The following is an 18,409-nucleotide window of genomic DNA, read 5'->3' on the forward strand; positions in this document are numbered from 1 at the left end:
AAACCCGACATGGATTATGGATCGGGTCAGCTATAGCAAAACCAGACATGGATCAAATCAGCAATAGTAATTGATCTACACTTCCCCCCTCTTACCTTACAGCTATGCCCTCTAGTCCTCGACCGTTCAACTGTGGGGAAATGATTCTGACTGTCTACCCCATCAATACCTCACGTAACTTTATATACTTCTATCAGGTCTCCCCTAAACCTCTAATGTTCCGTTAATGTCCCAGAGCAGACAACCTATGTTTGTCCAAACTCTCCTTATAGGTAATACTCTCTAATCTAGTCACCATTCTGGAAATCCTCCTCTGCATCCTTTCCAAAGCCTCCACAACCTTCTTATGAATGGGGTGAGAGGACCTGCACACTAGACTCCAAATGCAGCACACCCAAAGTTTTTCTTTCTTTCTTCTAAACAAAACCATGGTAACCTATCCCTTCTTATCTTTAGCAAAGAACTGCAGATGCTGGTTTAAATCGAAGGTAGACACAAAATGCTGGAGTAACTCAGCGGGACGGGCAGCATCTCTGGAGAGAAGGAATGGGAGACTGAAGAAGGGTCTCGACCCGAAACATCACCCATTCCTTCTCTCCAGAGATGCTGCCTGACCAATTGAGTTACTCCAGCATTTTGTGTCTACCTTCTTATCTTTACTAGCCTGTGATATTATTGTCCGCAGCATCTTTCTCTATTACCTCGATAATTTAACTGGGTGGTGTTATTAATTATAAAGTTACATTTAAAATGTGGTATCTCCGAAAGTATCTAATCTAAGTACCCAATCTCTCATGACAGTTCCAGAAGGTAAGGAGAATTTTGAAGAAATTCCATCTATATCGTGAGAGACAGATATTCCCGTAAGTGATCTAAAGTTATAGAGCTGTACAGCACAGAAACAGGCCCTTCGGCCCTCCTTATCCATGCTGACCAAATTGACATTCTGAGTTGTGGGCTGCATTTGGTCCATATCCCTCTGAACCCTAGATCTGTATTTGTACCAAAGTCTCAGGGATTCGAAGGAAAGAGGCATGTTGGAACAGAAATTCTCCCAGTAGCTGCAATCGAAAGTTAATGGCCATTGGGACTTTCACTAACTAGGGCTGTGCTCTGTCTAATTCTGCAGTGCTTGATGCTGGACTTTCTGATGTAGCAATACCAATGATTGAGACAAGTATTGGAGATATTTTCAGAATGTTTGGGCAATGAGGAAGCAATTTATTGGGGACCGGAAGATATTATTGGGCTGGTGTTTAAGAAGGATCTGCAGATGCTGGAAAATCGAAGGTAGACATAAGTGCCGGAGAAACTCAGCGGGTATTATTGGGCTGGTTGACTGGGAAACAAGGTACCAGAGGGAATTTGGTTTGGAGAGGCTTGCAGTAATGGATCTGGAATAGGAAGGCCTGGGGCCGAGGAACAATGAATAACTTTGTCTTGCATGCTATCCCAACAGATCAGATATACCATATGTAGAAACAATCAGTTCAAACTCGAGTACAATAGGTAGAGCAGAGGGAAGATACAGAGTGCAGAATATAGTTCTCAACATTGTAGCGCATCAGTTCCTCAGACAAGACCCAATGTCTTCAATGGGGGTAGAGGTGAATTGAACAGTACACAAACTTATGGAGGGATCGTTCAGAAGCCTAATAACAGAGGGGAAGAAGCTGTTCCTGAGTCTGGTGGTGCGGGCTTTCAAGCTTCTGTACCTTCTGCCGGACGGGAGCGGGGAGAAGAAGGAATGACCGGGGTGGCTTGAGTAGTTACTGACGTTTAAGGGATGAGGGTGGGGGAGCATTCTTGGTATGAGGTGCCCACTGACCAGCACAGGAACAGGCCCTTCGGCCCACAATGTCTGTGCCGAACACAATGCCAAATAATCTCCTCTGCCCACACATGATCCTTGTACCTCCATGTGCTGATCTAAAAGCCTCTTAAATCCCACTGTCGTATCTATTCCCATCGCCATTTCTCTTTGAAGGACTCACCACAGCCAGACCAGTTAGAATAGGCCACATGTCGGAAGGAACTGCAGATGCTGGTTTAAACCGAAGATAGACACAAAATGCTGGAGTAACTCAGCGGGACAGGCAGCATCTCTGGAGAGAAGGAATGGGTGACGTTTTGGGTCGAGACCCTTCTTCAGACGAGGCCTGCTTGTTCTGTGCTGTAGGTTTTTCTGGTTCTCTATGAATTGTGATGTTGATTTGAATATATTTAATTGAAACGTGCTTTATGAACTACGCTATAGATGTTCCTGTATTTCTTCTAGTAAAATGGTTCGGTTGTGTAGTTAAATAAACTGCAGATTGTCCAGTTGAAATTCACCAACTCTTTGTTTCAGGTCGCCATTTGTCAGTGTGACAGAATATTCACTTCTCAAAAACAACATAGTTCAGCTGTGCCTGGAACTCACTACCATTGTCCAACAGGTAAGTGATCAACATCAGGATTATATTGAGGCACAATGACCCTTATCCTATGGATGTGTGTCGGAAGGAACTGCAGATGCTGGTCTAAACCAAAGACAGACGCAAAAAGCTGGAGTAATTCAGCGGGTCAATAGACAATAGGTGCAGGAGTAGGCCATTCGGCCCTTCGATCCAGCACCACCATTCAATATGATCATGGCTGATCATCCACAATCAGTACCCCGTTCCTGCCTTCTCCCCATATCCCCTGACTCCACTATCTTTAAGAGCCCTATCTAAGTCTCTCTTGAAAGTATCCAGAGAACCGGCCTCCACCGCCCTCTGAGGCAGAGAATTCCACAGACTCACAACTCTCTGTGAGAAAAAGTGTTTCCTCGTCTCTGTTCTAAATGGTTTACCCCTTATTCTTAAACTGTGGCCCCTGGTTCTGGACTCCCCCAACATCGGGAACATGTTTCCTGCCTCTAGCGTGTCCAAACCCTTAATGAGCTTATATGTTTTAATAAGATACCCTCTCATCCTTCTAAACTCCAGAGTATACAAGCCCAGCTGCTCCATTCTCTCAGCATATGACAGTCCCGCCATCCCGGGAATTAACCTTGTAAATCTACGCTGCAGCATCTCTGGAGAGAAGGAATAGGTGACGTTTCGGGTCGAGACCCTTCTTCCGACTGAGAGTTAGGGGACACTTGGATGACATTGCACATGAGGGGCGTGGGGCACGATTTGTCAAGAAACAGCCAGCGGTCCTAATCCCTCTTTGAATGGTAGGAACCATACTGATTCATGACTGAGTTTACATCTGACATCTAATCTCGCTGTGTTCAAGAAGGAACTGCAGATGCTGGAAAAATCGAAGGTTGACAAAAATGCTGGAGAAACTCATGCTGAGTTCTCCAGCATTTTTGTCTACCTTCTATTCTCGCTGTTGTCCTTTGGATTCAGACAGCAATTTTCACCCATTAGACTTTGCCAACTGAAAAACTTAAAATATTAAACAAAATGGAATGAGCAATCTGTGCATTTAATTTTGGGTTAAACTGTAGTATAAAATAAAATGCTCACCCAGATCCCACAAATAAATCTAATTTAACCCATAACGGAACCAAGGTGAGGGGTGAGATATTTCCTGCTAAACTGGAGGGTAATTACATTTAAATAAAGATTTGTTAAATAAGCAAAGTTTAACTTTGGTCGCAATATTAAATTGTGTCAAGTTTCACATAAATTTGACAATGCTGAATCTTTTAAAAGACATTTGGACAGATATATGGGTTGCACCAGTCACTGACTCTAAGGGTTTAGAGGACTAATGCCACTTAGGCGATTTTTTAGGCGACTACAGGCAACTAGGCTGTCGCCACATGGTTGCTGGGGTGTCGTCTGTATGGTCGTGAATAGTCTCCTCAGTCGCCCAAAGAGTCATAGCGTCTTTCTGGTCGCCGCTGGATTTTGAAATGGTTAAAACTTTTCGGCGACGGTGGGCTTGACGCCAATGAGCGTAGCTTGACTTCTCCTGATGTGGGTGTTGTTGTAGGTTGTGGCCAGGTGACGTTGGTTGTCGCCGGGTGCTGACTTTGGTCAATTCCATTGGCGACTACCTACGTCAACCGGCGACAGGTACCGGCAACTGAATTGTCTTACCTTGCCGTAGCTTGTCGCGGTTGGACGTGGGTTGTCGTAGGTGTAGTCGTAGGCGGACTTCCGAATGGGTCGCCGGTTGTCGGTAGCGTGCCGTCGACTAGGAGGTAGGTTGTTGTAGACATTGTCGAAGACATTGTCGTGGGGGGGGTCCAGTTGGCGGTTTTTCGGCAACCTGCTACGACTATGACAGTCGCCGAAAAAGTTGCCTCAGTGTGACAGGTGTATAAGGGCCAAATGCTGGCAAATAGAAATAGCCCAATATGCTAACCGGATTGGCATGGACAGGGTGGGCCAAACGGCCTGCTTCTGTGCTGCATAACCCTATGACTGCATAACACTAAATACTCTTAATCAGGGTGTGGGAATCAAGAACCAGAGGACATAGGTTTAGAGCTGAGAGTGGAAAGATTTAATAGGAACCGAAGGGCAAATTGTTCACAGAGGGTGATGGGGATATGGAACGAGTTGGCGGAGGAGGTAGTTGAGGCAGATATTATAACAACATTTAAAAGCCATTTATACAGGTACATGGACAGGAAAGGTTTTGAGGGATGTGGACCAAACACGGGCAGGTGAGCTGCCCAACTGATGGGGCAGCTCGATGGGCCGAAGGGCCACTTCCTGTGCTGTGTGACTCGAGTAGATATTTTATTTCAGTACAAGGAGCGTGCACTCAACAGCATGGTTGATGTAGCTGAATTGAAAGTGGGCAACAGCTAACCTGGCCATTAAAACCTAACGAAGCTGCCAGGCAGAGAGTTGTCAAAGACACTTGCTCTGAAGTCATAATGGGAAGCGTACATTAGTTCTTCTATTTCCCCTGTCCCTCATCAAACAAGCCATTATTATTACAACTGTTCATCGACATGTCCAGCACTTTGTGTTTGTATTTCCCATTTCTAGCATCTGTGGTTTGCATTATATTTCTGATGTCTTTGAAAAGAAATGCACTTAATCGATTGCCCAAGTAATCAATTAATTAATCAATCATGCCTCATTGAGGGAAAGCCTCTTATTGAAGGTATGCTGTCATGCAGTTCGTTAAGGGCCTGTCCAACTTACGCAATTTTTTTCGCCGACTTGCCGGCACCCGTCATAGTCGCGGCAGGTCTCCGAAAATGTTCAACATGTTGAAAGTCCAGCGGCGACCAGAAAAAGGTACGACTCTTTGGGCGACTACTCGCGACCATACAGGCGCCACGTGTTGACATAGTCGCGGAATCGTGAGTAGTCGCCCAAAGAGTCGCACCTTTTTCTGGTCGGCGCTGGATTTTCAACATGTTGAAAATCGAAAGCCTGCTGCGACTGTGACAGGTGCCGGCAGGTCGCTGAAAAAAAACGCGTAAGTGGGACAGGCCCTCTAACTCAGCTTTATTGAGGTCTTTATTATTTTGTTTTCCTTGTTACTTCAGTTTAGTTTAGAGATACAGCCTGGAAACAGGCCCTTTGGCCCACAGAGTGGCGACCAACAGACACGAGCACTATCCCACACACTAGGGACAATTTTTCCATTTATTTTACCAAAGCCAATTAACTTACAAGCCTGTACCTCTTTGGAGTGTGGGGGGAAACCAGAGCACCCGGAGAATACCCACGTGGTCACGGGGAGAAGGTCCGTACAGACAACACCCGTAGTCGGGATCGGCGAGCTTCAGCCAGTCAGCATCTGAGGGGAACAGCATGGTTTTTCCAACAACTCATCCTTACAAGTCATCCTCAAACCTTCTGAATCACCAACCCCAACAGTCCCTGGGCACACAGAAAATAGAAACATAGAAAATAGGTGCAGGAGGAGGCCATTCGGCCCTTCGAGCCAGCACTGCCATTCATTGTGATCATGGCTGATCGTCCCCAATCAATAACCCGTGCCTGCCTTCTCCCCATATCCCTTGATTCCACCAGCCCCTAGAGTTCTATTTAACTCTCTCTTAAATCCATCCAGTGATTTGGCCTCCACTGCCCTCTGTTGCAGGGAATTCCATAAATTCACAACTCTCTGGGTGAAAAAGTTTTTTCTCACCTCAGTCTTAAATGGTCTCCCCTTTATTCTAAGACTGTGGCCCCTGGTTCTGGACTCGCCCAACATTGGGAACATTTTTCCTGCATCTAGCTTGTCCAGTCCTTTTATAATTTTATATGTTTCTATAAGATTCCCCCCTCATCCTTCTAAACTCCAGTGAATACAAGCCTATTTCTGTTCCATTCTGATTGTAGTTTGTTCATTTGTTATTTTGCACAAAGTTCGCGAGCATTGCCACTTTTCATTTCACTGCACATCTTGTATGTGTATGTGACGAATAAACTTGACTTGACTTGACTTGACCTAGTCTTTTCAATCTTTCCTCATATGACAGTCCCGCCATCCCAGGGATCAATCTTGTGAATTTACGCTGCACTGCCTCAATCACAAGGATGTCCTTCCTCAAATTAGGAGACCAAAACTGTACACAATACTCCTAATGTGGTCTCACATGTGGTCTCACATGGAACAATACATCACAGGAACAGGCCCTTCGGCCCACAATGTTGGTGCCCAACATGCTGCCAAGTTTAACTGATCTCATCTGCCTGCACATGATGTGTATCCCTGTATTCCCAGCACTTGCCGAATCGAAAGCCCCTTTAATGCCACTATCATGACCCATATCCCTCTATCCCCTGCATATCTACATGCCTGTCTCCAAGTCTCTTAAATCTCACTATCGTGACCACCAGCCTGAAAGTCTCAATGCGATTTCCATTCATTCCTTTAAATCCAAGAAGAAAATCTGCTTTGTTGGTTCAATGGCACCTCATACATTATATCCTGCATTTCTCGAACCAGTCAAATGAATCTTCTATTTAATCCCCCTGTAGGAAGTATATCCTTTGTTAGGTACAGACACCAAAACTGTACATAATACTGCAAGGATTAAGGTGCCATCCAGCTGCAATAAGACATCTATAGTTAGTTACTCAAATCCTCTCATCACAAAGGTCCTTTGCCTTCCAAATCACTCGCTGCATCTTAGACCATCAGTGAATAGTGTACAAAGACACCTTAATCACTTTGAATAGGAACGTTATCCAATCTTTCATCATGTTTTCTGCACCATTGTGGATAACTTTTCATTTACCCGTATTAAGTTGCAATGTGTTTAATTTTGCATTTTGGAAGCACAGAGTCTTTTATCCAGGGGAGGGGAATCGAGAACCAGAGGACATAGGTTTCAGGTGAGAGTGGAAAGGTTTAATAGGAACCTAAGGGGCAACTTTTTCACATTTCAAGGACGCAAGGAAAGCTACATGGACAGGAAGAGTTTATAGAGATATGGTTCAAATGCAGGCAAATGGGACTAGTGTAGATGGGGCATGTTGGTCGGCATGGGCAAGCTGGGCCAAAGGGCTAGTTTCCGGGATGTGGCGGGGCAAGTTTTTAGACACATGGGGTGGTGGGTGCCTGGAACGTGCTGCCATGGACGGTGGTGGAGGTAGGTTTGATAGTGGCATTTAAGAGATGAGTGAAAGGCCTGGATAGAGTGATGTGGAGAGGATGTTTCCACTCGTGGGAGAGTCTGGGACCTCATGGCCTGTTCCACCATCACACAATTCTCAAATCCAAGAGAAAAGGAATAGGCGACATTTCGGGTCGAGACCCTTCTTCAGACCCGAAATGTCACCTATTCCTTTTCTCCAGAGATGCTGCCTGACCCGCTGAGTTACTCCAGCTTTTTGTGTCTATCTTTGGTTTAAACCAGCGTCTGCAGTTCCATCGTACATATCACCATTCTCCAGTTGTGCAGTGAGTTTGTGACGTGCCTTTAATGGTGCTCTTCCATTTCCAGGCCCGGGCCTGTCATTTCATCAGTTAGCCCCAGACAGCTGACATGTATTGGCGTGTAGCAGAGACTAGTAGATGCCACGTTACTCTGCCTGATTACAGCTCCTGCATTAAGCTGGATCAATATGGGCATCACAGTCTCATTGTCTGAAACTCGTCTTCACCTCGCCCACAGCTAACAACGGCCAGTTTCCGTTATCATTCTTACTTTTCTGCACATCTTTCATTCATTTAGACAATAGACAATAGGTGCAGGAGTAGGCCATTCGGCCCTTCGAGCCAGCACCGCCATTCAATATGATCAAGGCTGATCATTTGTTCTATATCTCTCGATATCACCATCTATATCCTCGCCTTTCCCTTTCCCACCACTCTCAGTCTGAAGAAGGGTCTCGACCCGAAACGTCACCCATTCCTTCTCTCCGGAGATGCTGCCTGACCCGCTGAGTTACTCCAGCTTTTTGTGTCTGTCTTTTGGAATCGGAGTTATGGGGAGAAGGCAGGAGAATGGGGTTAGGAGGAAGAGATAGCCCAGCCATGACTGAATGGCGGAGTAGACTTGAAGGGCCGAATGGCCTAATTCTGCTGCTTTCACATTATGAAATGTATGAACCTATGAAAACAGCATGAATGTTCTGTTTTTGTTGGGCAAGTTTGTGAATAATACGTCGATTTTTATCCCTTTGTCTCGGTTTCAAAGCATGCTTTTTATTGCTTTTCTTAAAGCGACCAATTATCGCGTATCTCGTTGTGATTAAATAATTCAAAGTGTGTCCAGTCACAGAGAGAGAGGGAGAGAGAGAGAGAGAGAGGAAATTGATCTATTTGTTACTTGCACAGAGCGGCTAATTTATTGTGATACATTTCCTCCATTTATAAATGCATCTCTATAAATAGAAAAAATAATTGCTTCCCCTGAAAGTCACGGTAGGTTACTGATGTTAATTATTTATTGCTAAAGGATTAAGAGGAGTTTCTGTCAGGTTTAAGCACAGCAGGATGGAATGATCAAACGCATTGATTGTGTGTAGAACTGGATTATTGTCCTTGTGTAAATCGGCAGAAAATCAAACAGTGTGTTTCTGCTTGCATGGAGAAAGGGAATCTGATTTCACCACAGCCGAGCTGGTAACTAGGAGACACGGGTTTATTTATGGCCATTCGTCAGAAGGGCCACATTGAGTGTTCTACACAGAGTTGTGCTGACCAGGTACACGAACATAGAATATCGAACAGTACAGCACAGGAACAGGCCCTTCGGCCCACAATGTCCATGCCATACACGATGCTTGCACATAATCCATATCCCTCCATTCCATGCATATCCACGTGCCAATCCAAAAGCTTCTTAAATGCCACCATGTGTATCTATCTCCACCCCTCCCCCCCATCCCCCTTGGCAACACATTCCAAGCACTCACCACACTCTGTGAAAGCCACTATCGTATCTGCCTCCACCACCACCACCCCTGGCAGCGCGTTCCACTGACCACTCTCTGTGTAAAATAAAACTTGCCCCGCACATCTCCTTTAAACTTTGCTACTCTCGCCTCAAAGTTCTGCATCTAGTTAGTGTACGATTTTTTTTCCATCCGGGGAAAAAGGTTCTGATTGTCTATCCTATCTACGCCTCTTATAGTTTTACATATGTCCATCATACACCTGGTTACCACGCAACAAAGGCTTTTCACTGTACCTCGGTACACGTGACAATAAACTAAACTGAACGGGATTGGGAGACAATAGACAATAGGTGCAGGAGTAGGCCATTCGGTCCTTCGAGCCAGCACCGTCATTCAATGTGATCATGGCTGATCAACCCCAATCAGTACCCCGTTCCTGCCTTCTCCCCGTATCCCCTGACTCCTCAATCTTTAAGAGCTCTATCTAGCTCTCTCTTGGAAAATATCTAGAGAATCGGCCTCCACTGCCTTCTGAGGCAGAGAATTCCACAGACTCACAACTCTCTTGGTGGAAAAAGTGTTTCCTCATCTCCGTTCTAAATGGCTTACCCCTTATTCTTAAACTGTGGCCCCTGGTTCTGGACTCCCCCAACATTGGGAACATGTTTCCTGCCTCTAGTCTGTCCAATCCCTTAATAATCTTATATGTTTCAATAAGATCCTCTTTCTCAAAATAAAATAAATACTTATTAAAAATTAATCGTCGCACTAAAATAATGATCTGAGAATGTTTGGATGGATGGATATAAGGGACACTGTTGCCCAGCCATGGAAAGTTCAGCTCCGATGTACAGTGAAAAGCTTTTGTTGCCTGCTATTCAGTCAGCGGAAAGACAACACATGATTACAATCGATCCATTTACAGTGTGTGGATACATGATAAAAGAATAACGTTTAGTGCAAGGTAAAGCCAGTAAAGTTCGATTGAAGATAGTCCAAGGGTCCCCGATGAGGTAGATAGTAGTTCAGGACTGCTCTCAGGTTATGGTAGGATGATTCAGTTGCCTGATAACAGCTGGGAAGAAACTGTCCCTAAATCTGGAGGTGTGCGTTTTCACACTTCTATACAGGAAAGTGAAAGGCTAGGAAGTTTATGCTTAGCCTGAAGGAATAAAATAACTAACTGTTCTTTTTTTCTCCACTCTTATAGGATTCCACTGTTTATGAAACTGAAAATAAGATTTTGCACGTGGTGAGTTCTTGAAAATTACGTTCGTTTTGCTACCCTACGCGTGCCATTCGTTTAATTCCATTTCATTCCGTTTCCATGGTTAAGTGAACCGGTCCAAGTTCCCAATCTCAATGGGAGCATGAATATAGTAGTGGACCAAATGCCCCCTGAGCATCATCATTTATATTTCATTAGACCTTTTCCAATTTGACCTCCAGATCAAAATTACACAGCGTTACTCCTGTAATATCTCGAACCAACAACCAGCGATCTTAGTCCTGAAATTTGCAAAACCTAGTCTCCAGAGTATAAGTTTGGGGCTGGGAGTTTCAGATTCCCACTGCTGCTTTTCAGATGAGAGATACAAGAGACAACTTCTCTGTAGATGTGTCATAAGTAAGAATTTCATTGTTCTATCTGGGACACATGACATAAAACGTGACTCTTGACTCGGTAGTTCCAACATGCCAAAATAAGGGTAGTTCCTTTAACCAAAGTACGAACATGCTTGTTGGAAGTTACGCAGTTTTATTATTAGAGGATTGTATATTTTGTTTTGATAAATTTATGATCAAGGCAAGGCAAGAGATCAAAGCTGTGGAATTGATAGTAGACTTTGGGAGAGCTCCCCCTCCCCTCCACCCACTCACTATCAACAACACCACAGTCACATCTGTGGAGTCTTTTATGTTCCTGGGAACCATCATCTCCAAGGACCTTAAGTGGGGGGCTACCATCGACTCCACAGTCAGAAAGGCCCAACAGAGGATGTACTTCCTGCGGCAGCTGAGGAAGCATAATCTGTCACAGGTCCAATTCTACACGGCCATCGTAGAGTCTGTCCTCACCTTCTCCATCACGGTCTGGTTTGGCTCAGCCACCAAGCACGTGGCTGCAGCGAATCGTTCGATCAGTTGAGAAGGTTGTTGGCTGCAACCTTCCCCCGAATTGACAAACTGTAAGGGTCAGGAAGTGAGCGGGTAAGATCATCTCTGACCCCTCTCACCCTGGCTACAAACTCTTTGAATCACCTCCCTCTGGAAGGCGACTCCGGACTGTCAAAGCTGCCGCAGCCAGACATAAAAACAGCTTTTTTCCACGAGCAGTAGCTCTACACAATAACCCAAAATCTGTAGCCTCCTTTTGCTCTGGTATTTTATTTTATTCACATGTTTAAACTATAATGTTTTATTATTAATGTTTTAATGTTTTATGTTTTATTCTTAATTGTCACTGAATGTCATTGTTACTTGCGGGCGGAGCACCAAGGCAAATTCCTTGTATGTGAACATACCTGGCCAATAAACTTATTCATTCATTCATTCAGTTCAATGGTGGAAGTTGAACCCTTTTCCATCCTGAATCTTATTTGACAATTTGACATGAATGCTTGGATTCAGCCCTCATGTCCACCCTATCCACTGCAGCTTGTAGGGGCGTGCATTATTGCGTGGCAGACTGGTGATTAAAAATCCCAATATTATTGTCTAAATGTTGAAGTCGATTGACTGCCGCAGCAATTAGATTCCAGAATTCCGTAACGTTGCACATTGAAGATAATGTCCAAAAATTGGCATGTTTTGTTGTGGTAATATGTCATTCTATTCACTGGACACTAATGTTCAGTGAATTAAGAAGGAAATGACCTTATCGAGACTATTTCACAGCCGCAGTAATCTCTGATAACCAGAGGCAGGTCACGTAGTCAAGGGCAGCGTTTGCAAGTCCTAAATACTTGTAATGTGAGTACTAAGGGTGGCACGGTGTTGTAGAAACATAGACATAGAAACATAGAAAATAGGTGCAGGAGTAGGCCATTCGGCCCTTCGAGCCTGCACCGCCATTCAATATGATCATGGCTGATCATCCAACTCGGTATCCCATCCCTGCCTTCTCTCCATACCCCCTGATCCCTTTAGCCACAAGGGCCACATCTAACTCCCTCTTAAATATAGCCAATCAACTGGCCTCAACTACCTTCTGTGGCAGAGAATTCCACAGATTCACCACTCTATGTGTAAAAAATGATTTTCTCATCTCGGTCCTAAAAGACTTCCCCCTTATCCTTAAACTGTGACCCCTAGTTCTGGACTTCCCCAACATCGGGAACAATCTTCCTGCATCTAGCCTGTCCAACCCCTTAAGAATTTTGTAAGTTGTAGTGGTAGAGCTGCTGCCTTACAGCACCAGAGTCCCGGGCCCGACCCTGATCACGGGCGCTGTCTGTAAGGAGTTTGTACGTTCTCCCTGACACCACTTGGGTTTTCTCCGGGTGCTCCGGTTTCCTCCCACACTCCAAAGACCTACAGGTTTGGCGGATAATTGGCTTTGGTAAAGATTGTAAATTGTCCCTAGTGTGTGGGATAGTGCTAGTGTACGGGGGCGATTGCTGGTCAGCGCGGATCTGGTGGGCCGAAGAGCCTGTTTCTGTGCTGTAAGTTTAAAGTCTAAATGTGAAGATCTTTATTTATTATAAAGCAAATTTCCCAACACTGCCCTTATTAATTCGATCTATTTCACTATGCTGTATGAATGGTACAAGAACCAGAAGCTTTGCAAGCATATGTGGCCTGCAGATATTTTGCGATTCAGACTGTGTTGGAAGGAACTGCAGATGCTGGATTAAACTGAAGACGGACACAAATAACTGCAGTAACTCTGCTGGTCAGACAGCATTTCTGGAGAAAAGGAATAGGTGACGTTTTGGGTCGAGACCCTTCTTAAGACAGATTGGAACGTCTCAAGCCGTCTTGAGTCTCAACCCGATACGTCACATATTCCTTTTCTCCAGAGATGCTGTCTGACCCGCTGATTTCCTGCAACTTTTGTGTCTGTCTTGGGATTCAACTTATTGTTCTGTAAAATCTGCAAACAATTGATTGACCTGAAATATTGTATTCAATACCGAGCTCTTGGAAAGTTGGGACTGTGGGGAGGTTTCTGAGATATTCCAGCAGGATAATACTAATCTAGGAACGTGAGGAGTTCCTCTGAATTCTTATCACGCTTGTTCGGAGCAGATGTCAGAGCCGTGGGCCTATCAGTGGGTGATATGTGAAGAAGCACGGTGGCACAGCTGATAGACGCTGCCTCACTGTGCCAGAGACCCGGGTTGGATCCTGACCTCGGGTGCTGTCTGTGCAGAGTTTGCACGTTCACCCTGTGACCGAGTGGGTTTCCTCCGGGTGCTCCGGTTTCCTAAAGTAGTGTGGGTTTGTAGGTTAATCGGTCCCATCTGTAAATTGCCCCTAGAGTGTAGGGAGTGGATGAGAAAGTGGGATAACATGGAACTAGTGTGAATGGGTGATCGATGGTCGGCACGTACTTGGTGGGCCAATGGGCCTCTTTCCATGCTGTGTACTTCCTTGTGATTCAATGTGATCATGGCCGATCATCCCCAATCAGTACCCCGTTCCTGCCTTCTCCCCATATCCCCTGACTCCGCTATTTATAAGAGCCCTATCTAGCTCTCTCTAGAAAGCATCCAGAGAACCCGCCTCCACTTCCCTCTGAGGCAGAGAATTCCACAGACTCACCGCTCTTTGTGAGAAAAAGTGTTTCCTCGTCTCCGTTCTAAATGGCTTACTCCTTATTCTTAAACTGTGGCCCCTGGTTCTAGACTCCCCCAACATCGGGAACATGTTTCCTGCCTCTAGCGTGTCCAAACCCTTCATCTTATATGTTTAAGAATGTGACAACAGCTTAAAACACTCAAGCAACTCCTGTGTGTCTTGGTCATTAGATATAAACGGGCACATTTTCAGCACTTAGTTTGGATTAGTTTAGTGTATTGTTGACATGTACACTGACATACAGTGAGAATGTTTGCTTGTTATCCAGTCAAAGAAAAGACTGCATGATTACAATCAAGCCGCCCACAGTGTGCAGATACAGAATAAAGGGGATAATGTTTTGTGCAAGGTAGAGTCCAATAAAGTCTGATTAAAGGTAGTTCTAAGGTCTCCAATGAGATAGATGGGAGGTCAGGACCACACTCAAACTGATGAGAGGACGGCTCAGTGGCCTACACCTAATGGTTAGTGATTAATGATGAATTAATGCTTGTCGTACATCTACAATATCACGATCAATACTTTGCCATGTAAGTGCTGATTAGTCTAACACTAAGAGTCTGCTGTAAGAAACCTATCCCTGCTAGAATAATATATTTCACACATTCAGCCTAATCTGGGTAACGCTAGTATTTTATATATTGGAAGGGACTGCAGTTACTGGTTTCAACCAAAGATAGACACAAAATGCTGGAGTAACTCAGCGAGACAGGCAGCATCTCTGTTGAGAAAGAATGGGTGGCATTTTGTGTTGAGACCCTTCACAAATCTAACAGACACCACTTAATCCCTATTAGAGTTTTATAATCTCACAACTTTCAGACGTGTAGATTTAGGTCAGTATTTATTCATTCAATCATTAGTACCAGCAGGGCTTCGAAACTGTAAACATGTTGAAATAGAAGCTGCAATTCATGTTAAAAAATGAATGGGTCATCTCGTTCTTTTTCCAGTTCACTAAAGCTGCCTTCCTTTTGGAATTTATTTTGACAAAATCAATATTTGAAACTGGTTTATCAAAGCCACTCGTACCATTCTGTTGGTAGATGCAAATGAAAGTATAAATCTCATTGACAACGGCAGTTGCTTTGTCGGCCACAGCCTCAGATACTTGCAATACATTCATTTTCCCAGGTCAGGATTATTCTGAAAATATTTAGTTCAGTTTAGTTTGGAGATACAGAGGGGAAACAGGCCCTTCGGCCCACCGAGTCCGCACCGACCAGCGATACTGATACTGCAGCCTCTGTGTTCTACATTGCTATTTGGTGGAGATACAAGAGGCAAAAGGGACAAGTCATCCAACTTCTTGCGACAGGTTGAAAACTTTCAGGGCAGCACGGTGACTCAGCAGTAGAGTTGCTGCCTCACAGCGCCAGAGACCCAGGTTCAATCCTGAATACGGGTGCCGTATGTACGGAGTTTGGTGCATTCTCCCTGTGACCTGCGTGGGTTTTCTCCGGTTTCCTCCCACACTCCAAAGACGCACAGGTTTATAGGCTAATTGGCTTGGTATAATTGTAAATTGTCCCTAGTGTGTAGGGCAGTGCTAAAGTGTGGTAATTGCTGGTCGGCACGGACTCGGTGGGCCGAAGGGCCTGTTTCTGCTCTGTATCTCGAAACTAAACTAAAGAAAAAGTTGTATTCTGTTAATATCTGCAGTTCCTAATATCTATTATTTTATTAATACTTTGCTGCCAGGTGTTCCCACTTCAATGCTGATTATTTCCTTAAAATGATAAGCAGTTTTGAGTTGTTTAAGAAGGAACTGCAGGTGGAAAAATCAAAGGTAGATAAAAATGCTGGAGAAACTCAGCGGGTGAGGCAGCATCTATGCAGCGAAGGAATAAGTGACGTTTTGGGTCGAGACCCTTCTTCAGACTAATGTCGGGGGGGGGGGGGGGGAAGAAAGGAAGAGGCAGAGGCAGTAGGTTGTGGGAGAGCTGGGAAGGGAGAGGGGAAGAGGGAGAAAGCAAGGACTACCTGAAATTGGAGAAGCCAATGTTCATACCGATGGGGTGTAAACTACCCAAGCGAAATATGAGGTGCTGCTCCTCCAGTTTACGGTGGGCCTCACTCTGGTTGATCAGGTTAAAAAATGGCCACAGCTTAAATAGTGAAGGACCTTGTGCTTTCTGCCCCCTTGATAAACATGGCAATATTAATCACCAGGAGAGATTGGCTTCGGACCAGATAAGATGTAAACGTTCTTATTTCGTTTTGTTTTTAATTCTCCACGTCGACGCAACCGACGTCGCAGCGGCCTCTGCAGTCCGTCTGTCTTTTTTTATTTTATTGTCCTGTAGAGTGTAAAGTTTGTGGTGGGTTTTTGACTGCGTATGTGTGGGGGGCGGGGGGAAACTTTTAGATCTCTTCCCTGTACGGGGACCCGACCTTTTCCCTGTCGGGTCTCCGTTGCCGTTGGGGCCTAGCACCGTGGAGCAGCCTCCAACCGGAACGACAGCTCAAGTCACGGAGCCTGCGGAGCTGCGGAGCTGTGGACCTACCATCGTGGAGCTGGCCAGCTTCGAAGCGTGGAGAACATAAAGTTTATCAAGGGGGCGCTGCTGTTACCCGACTCCGGTGGATGGTGACACCGGGAGCTCGCGGGTTCCCGGTGGGAGGCTGCTTCACGGAGCACCAGCAACGGCGACTTCTCCCGCTCGAATTGCGGGGTTGAGAGTGACCTGGAGCAGGGCCTTACATCGCCCCACGCGGCTTAAACAGCCGCGGGACTTGCTAGCGCCCGCCGGGGGCTCCAACATCAAAACCTGGAGCGGGGCCTTACTCCGCCCGGCGCGGCTTTAAATGGCCGTAGGACTTGCTAGCGCCCGCCGGGGGCTTTGACTTTGACTTCGGGAGAGGAATGGAGAGCAGGGGAGAGACATGACTTTGTCTTCCATCACAGTGAGGAGGAGATTCACTGTGATGGATGTTTGTGTAAATTGTGTTGGTTCTTATATGACTGCAGAAACCAAATTTCGTTTGAACTTCAAGTGAGGTTCAAATGACAAATAAACGGTATTGTTGTATTAATTCTCAGAACAGGAGAATTTCTGAGAACTACTGGTGCTGTCTGTACGGAGTTTGCAGGTTCTCCCCGTGACCTGCGTGGGTTTTCTCCGAGATCTTCGGTTTTCTCCCACACTCCAAAGACGTACAGGTTTGTAGGTTAATTGGCTTGGTAAATGTAAAAAAATTGTCCCTAGTGGGTGTAGGATAGCGTTGATGTGCGGATCGCGGGTCGGCGCGGACCCGGTGGGCCGAAGGGCCTCTTTCCGCGCTGTATCACTAAACTAAACTATTCAAAATGGTGGTGAACTTCTCACCACTGAATTTCACATGAGAGGAATTACGGAGCTGGGATAACGTCAGTGAGGTGACTAGCATTGTCTCCGGGTGCTCCAGTTTCCTCATACACTTGTGGAACTATGATGAAGTCAGGAAGTTGACTAACGTTGAAATCAATAGAAAGAAATCCGAGAGATTCAACAAATGGCAGATGCTGGAATCTTGAGCAAAACATAAAGTGCTGGAGTAACTCAGTGTGTCTGGAGAACGTGGATAGACCATGTTCTGGGTCGGGACCCTTCTTCGTAAAGAAATAGAAGATTTTCTGGGTGGTACAATCATGTTGCACCGACTGGGGAAAAAAAGTCGGTGCCCACCAAATTCTTGGGACAGTTAGAAAACATTCATAATATTACTATACAATGTAGATACACTATAGTTTATGATATAGACCTATATAGTTTGTTTAACATACGACTCAGGATGTATCTCCACCCCATTCACTTCATACTCGATGATTAATAATTATTTGCATGCTGTAACTCTAATAAAAGCAATCATTAGAAATGAGACAGAGAATAGCAGTTCATTTTCACGTTACTAACAATAAAAGGCACAGAGTGCTGGAGTAACTCAGCGGGTCAGGCAGCATCTCTGGAGAACATGGATAGCTGACATTTTGAGTCGCTACTTCAGATCGATGTGGGGGAGGGGGGAAGAAAGCTGGAAGAGACGGGGTGGGGGGGGGACAAAGCGCGGCAGGTAATAGGTAATTGGGCCTGAGGTGAAAAAAACAGAAGGTGCGAGACAAAAGGATTGATGCATAAATGTGAAGCCAGAGGAGGGAATGGAGGGGGGGGGGGAGAAACATGTGGGAAGGAGGGAAAAGAAAGAGTGGGGGGATTGGAGGGAAAGGAGAGGGGGAGGGGAACATAGATGGGGGGAAGGGGGGGGGGGTTGTTCATCTATAATTGGGGAATTTGATATTATTTGTGTCTTTTTTTGTAAAC

The 18,409-nt window shown here is 45.3% G+C and overlaps 1 protein-coding gene across 1 annotated transcript in view; it reads left to right on the forward strand.

Annotated features, from left to right (window-relative positions):
• LOC116979239 (connector enhancer of kinase suppressor of ras 2-like) overlaps positions 1-18,409 on the forward strand; it is a 355,767-nt gene that overhangs the window by 144,142 nt on the left and 193,216 nt on the right. Inside the window, exons 4-5 of the mRNA XM_033030831.1 lie at positions 2,351-2,438; positions 10,516-10,557. Coding sequence (XP_032886722.1) covers positions 2,351-2,438; positions 10,516-10,557 — 130 coding nt within the window. The remainder of the gene's footprint in view (positions 1-2,350; positions 2,439-10,515; positions 10,558-18,409) is intronic.

This window comes from Amblyraja radiata, chromosome 12 (genome assembly GCF_010909765.2).
Source record: "Amblyraja radiata isolate CabotCenter1 chromosome 12, sAmbRad1.1.pri, whole genome shotgun sequence".
In the NCBI taxonomy this organism is placed as follows: Eukaryota; Metazoa; Chordata; class Chondrichthyes; order Rajiformes; family Rajidae; genus Amblyraja; species Amblyraja radiata.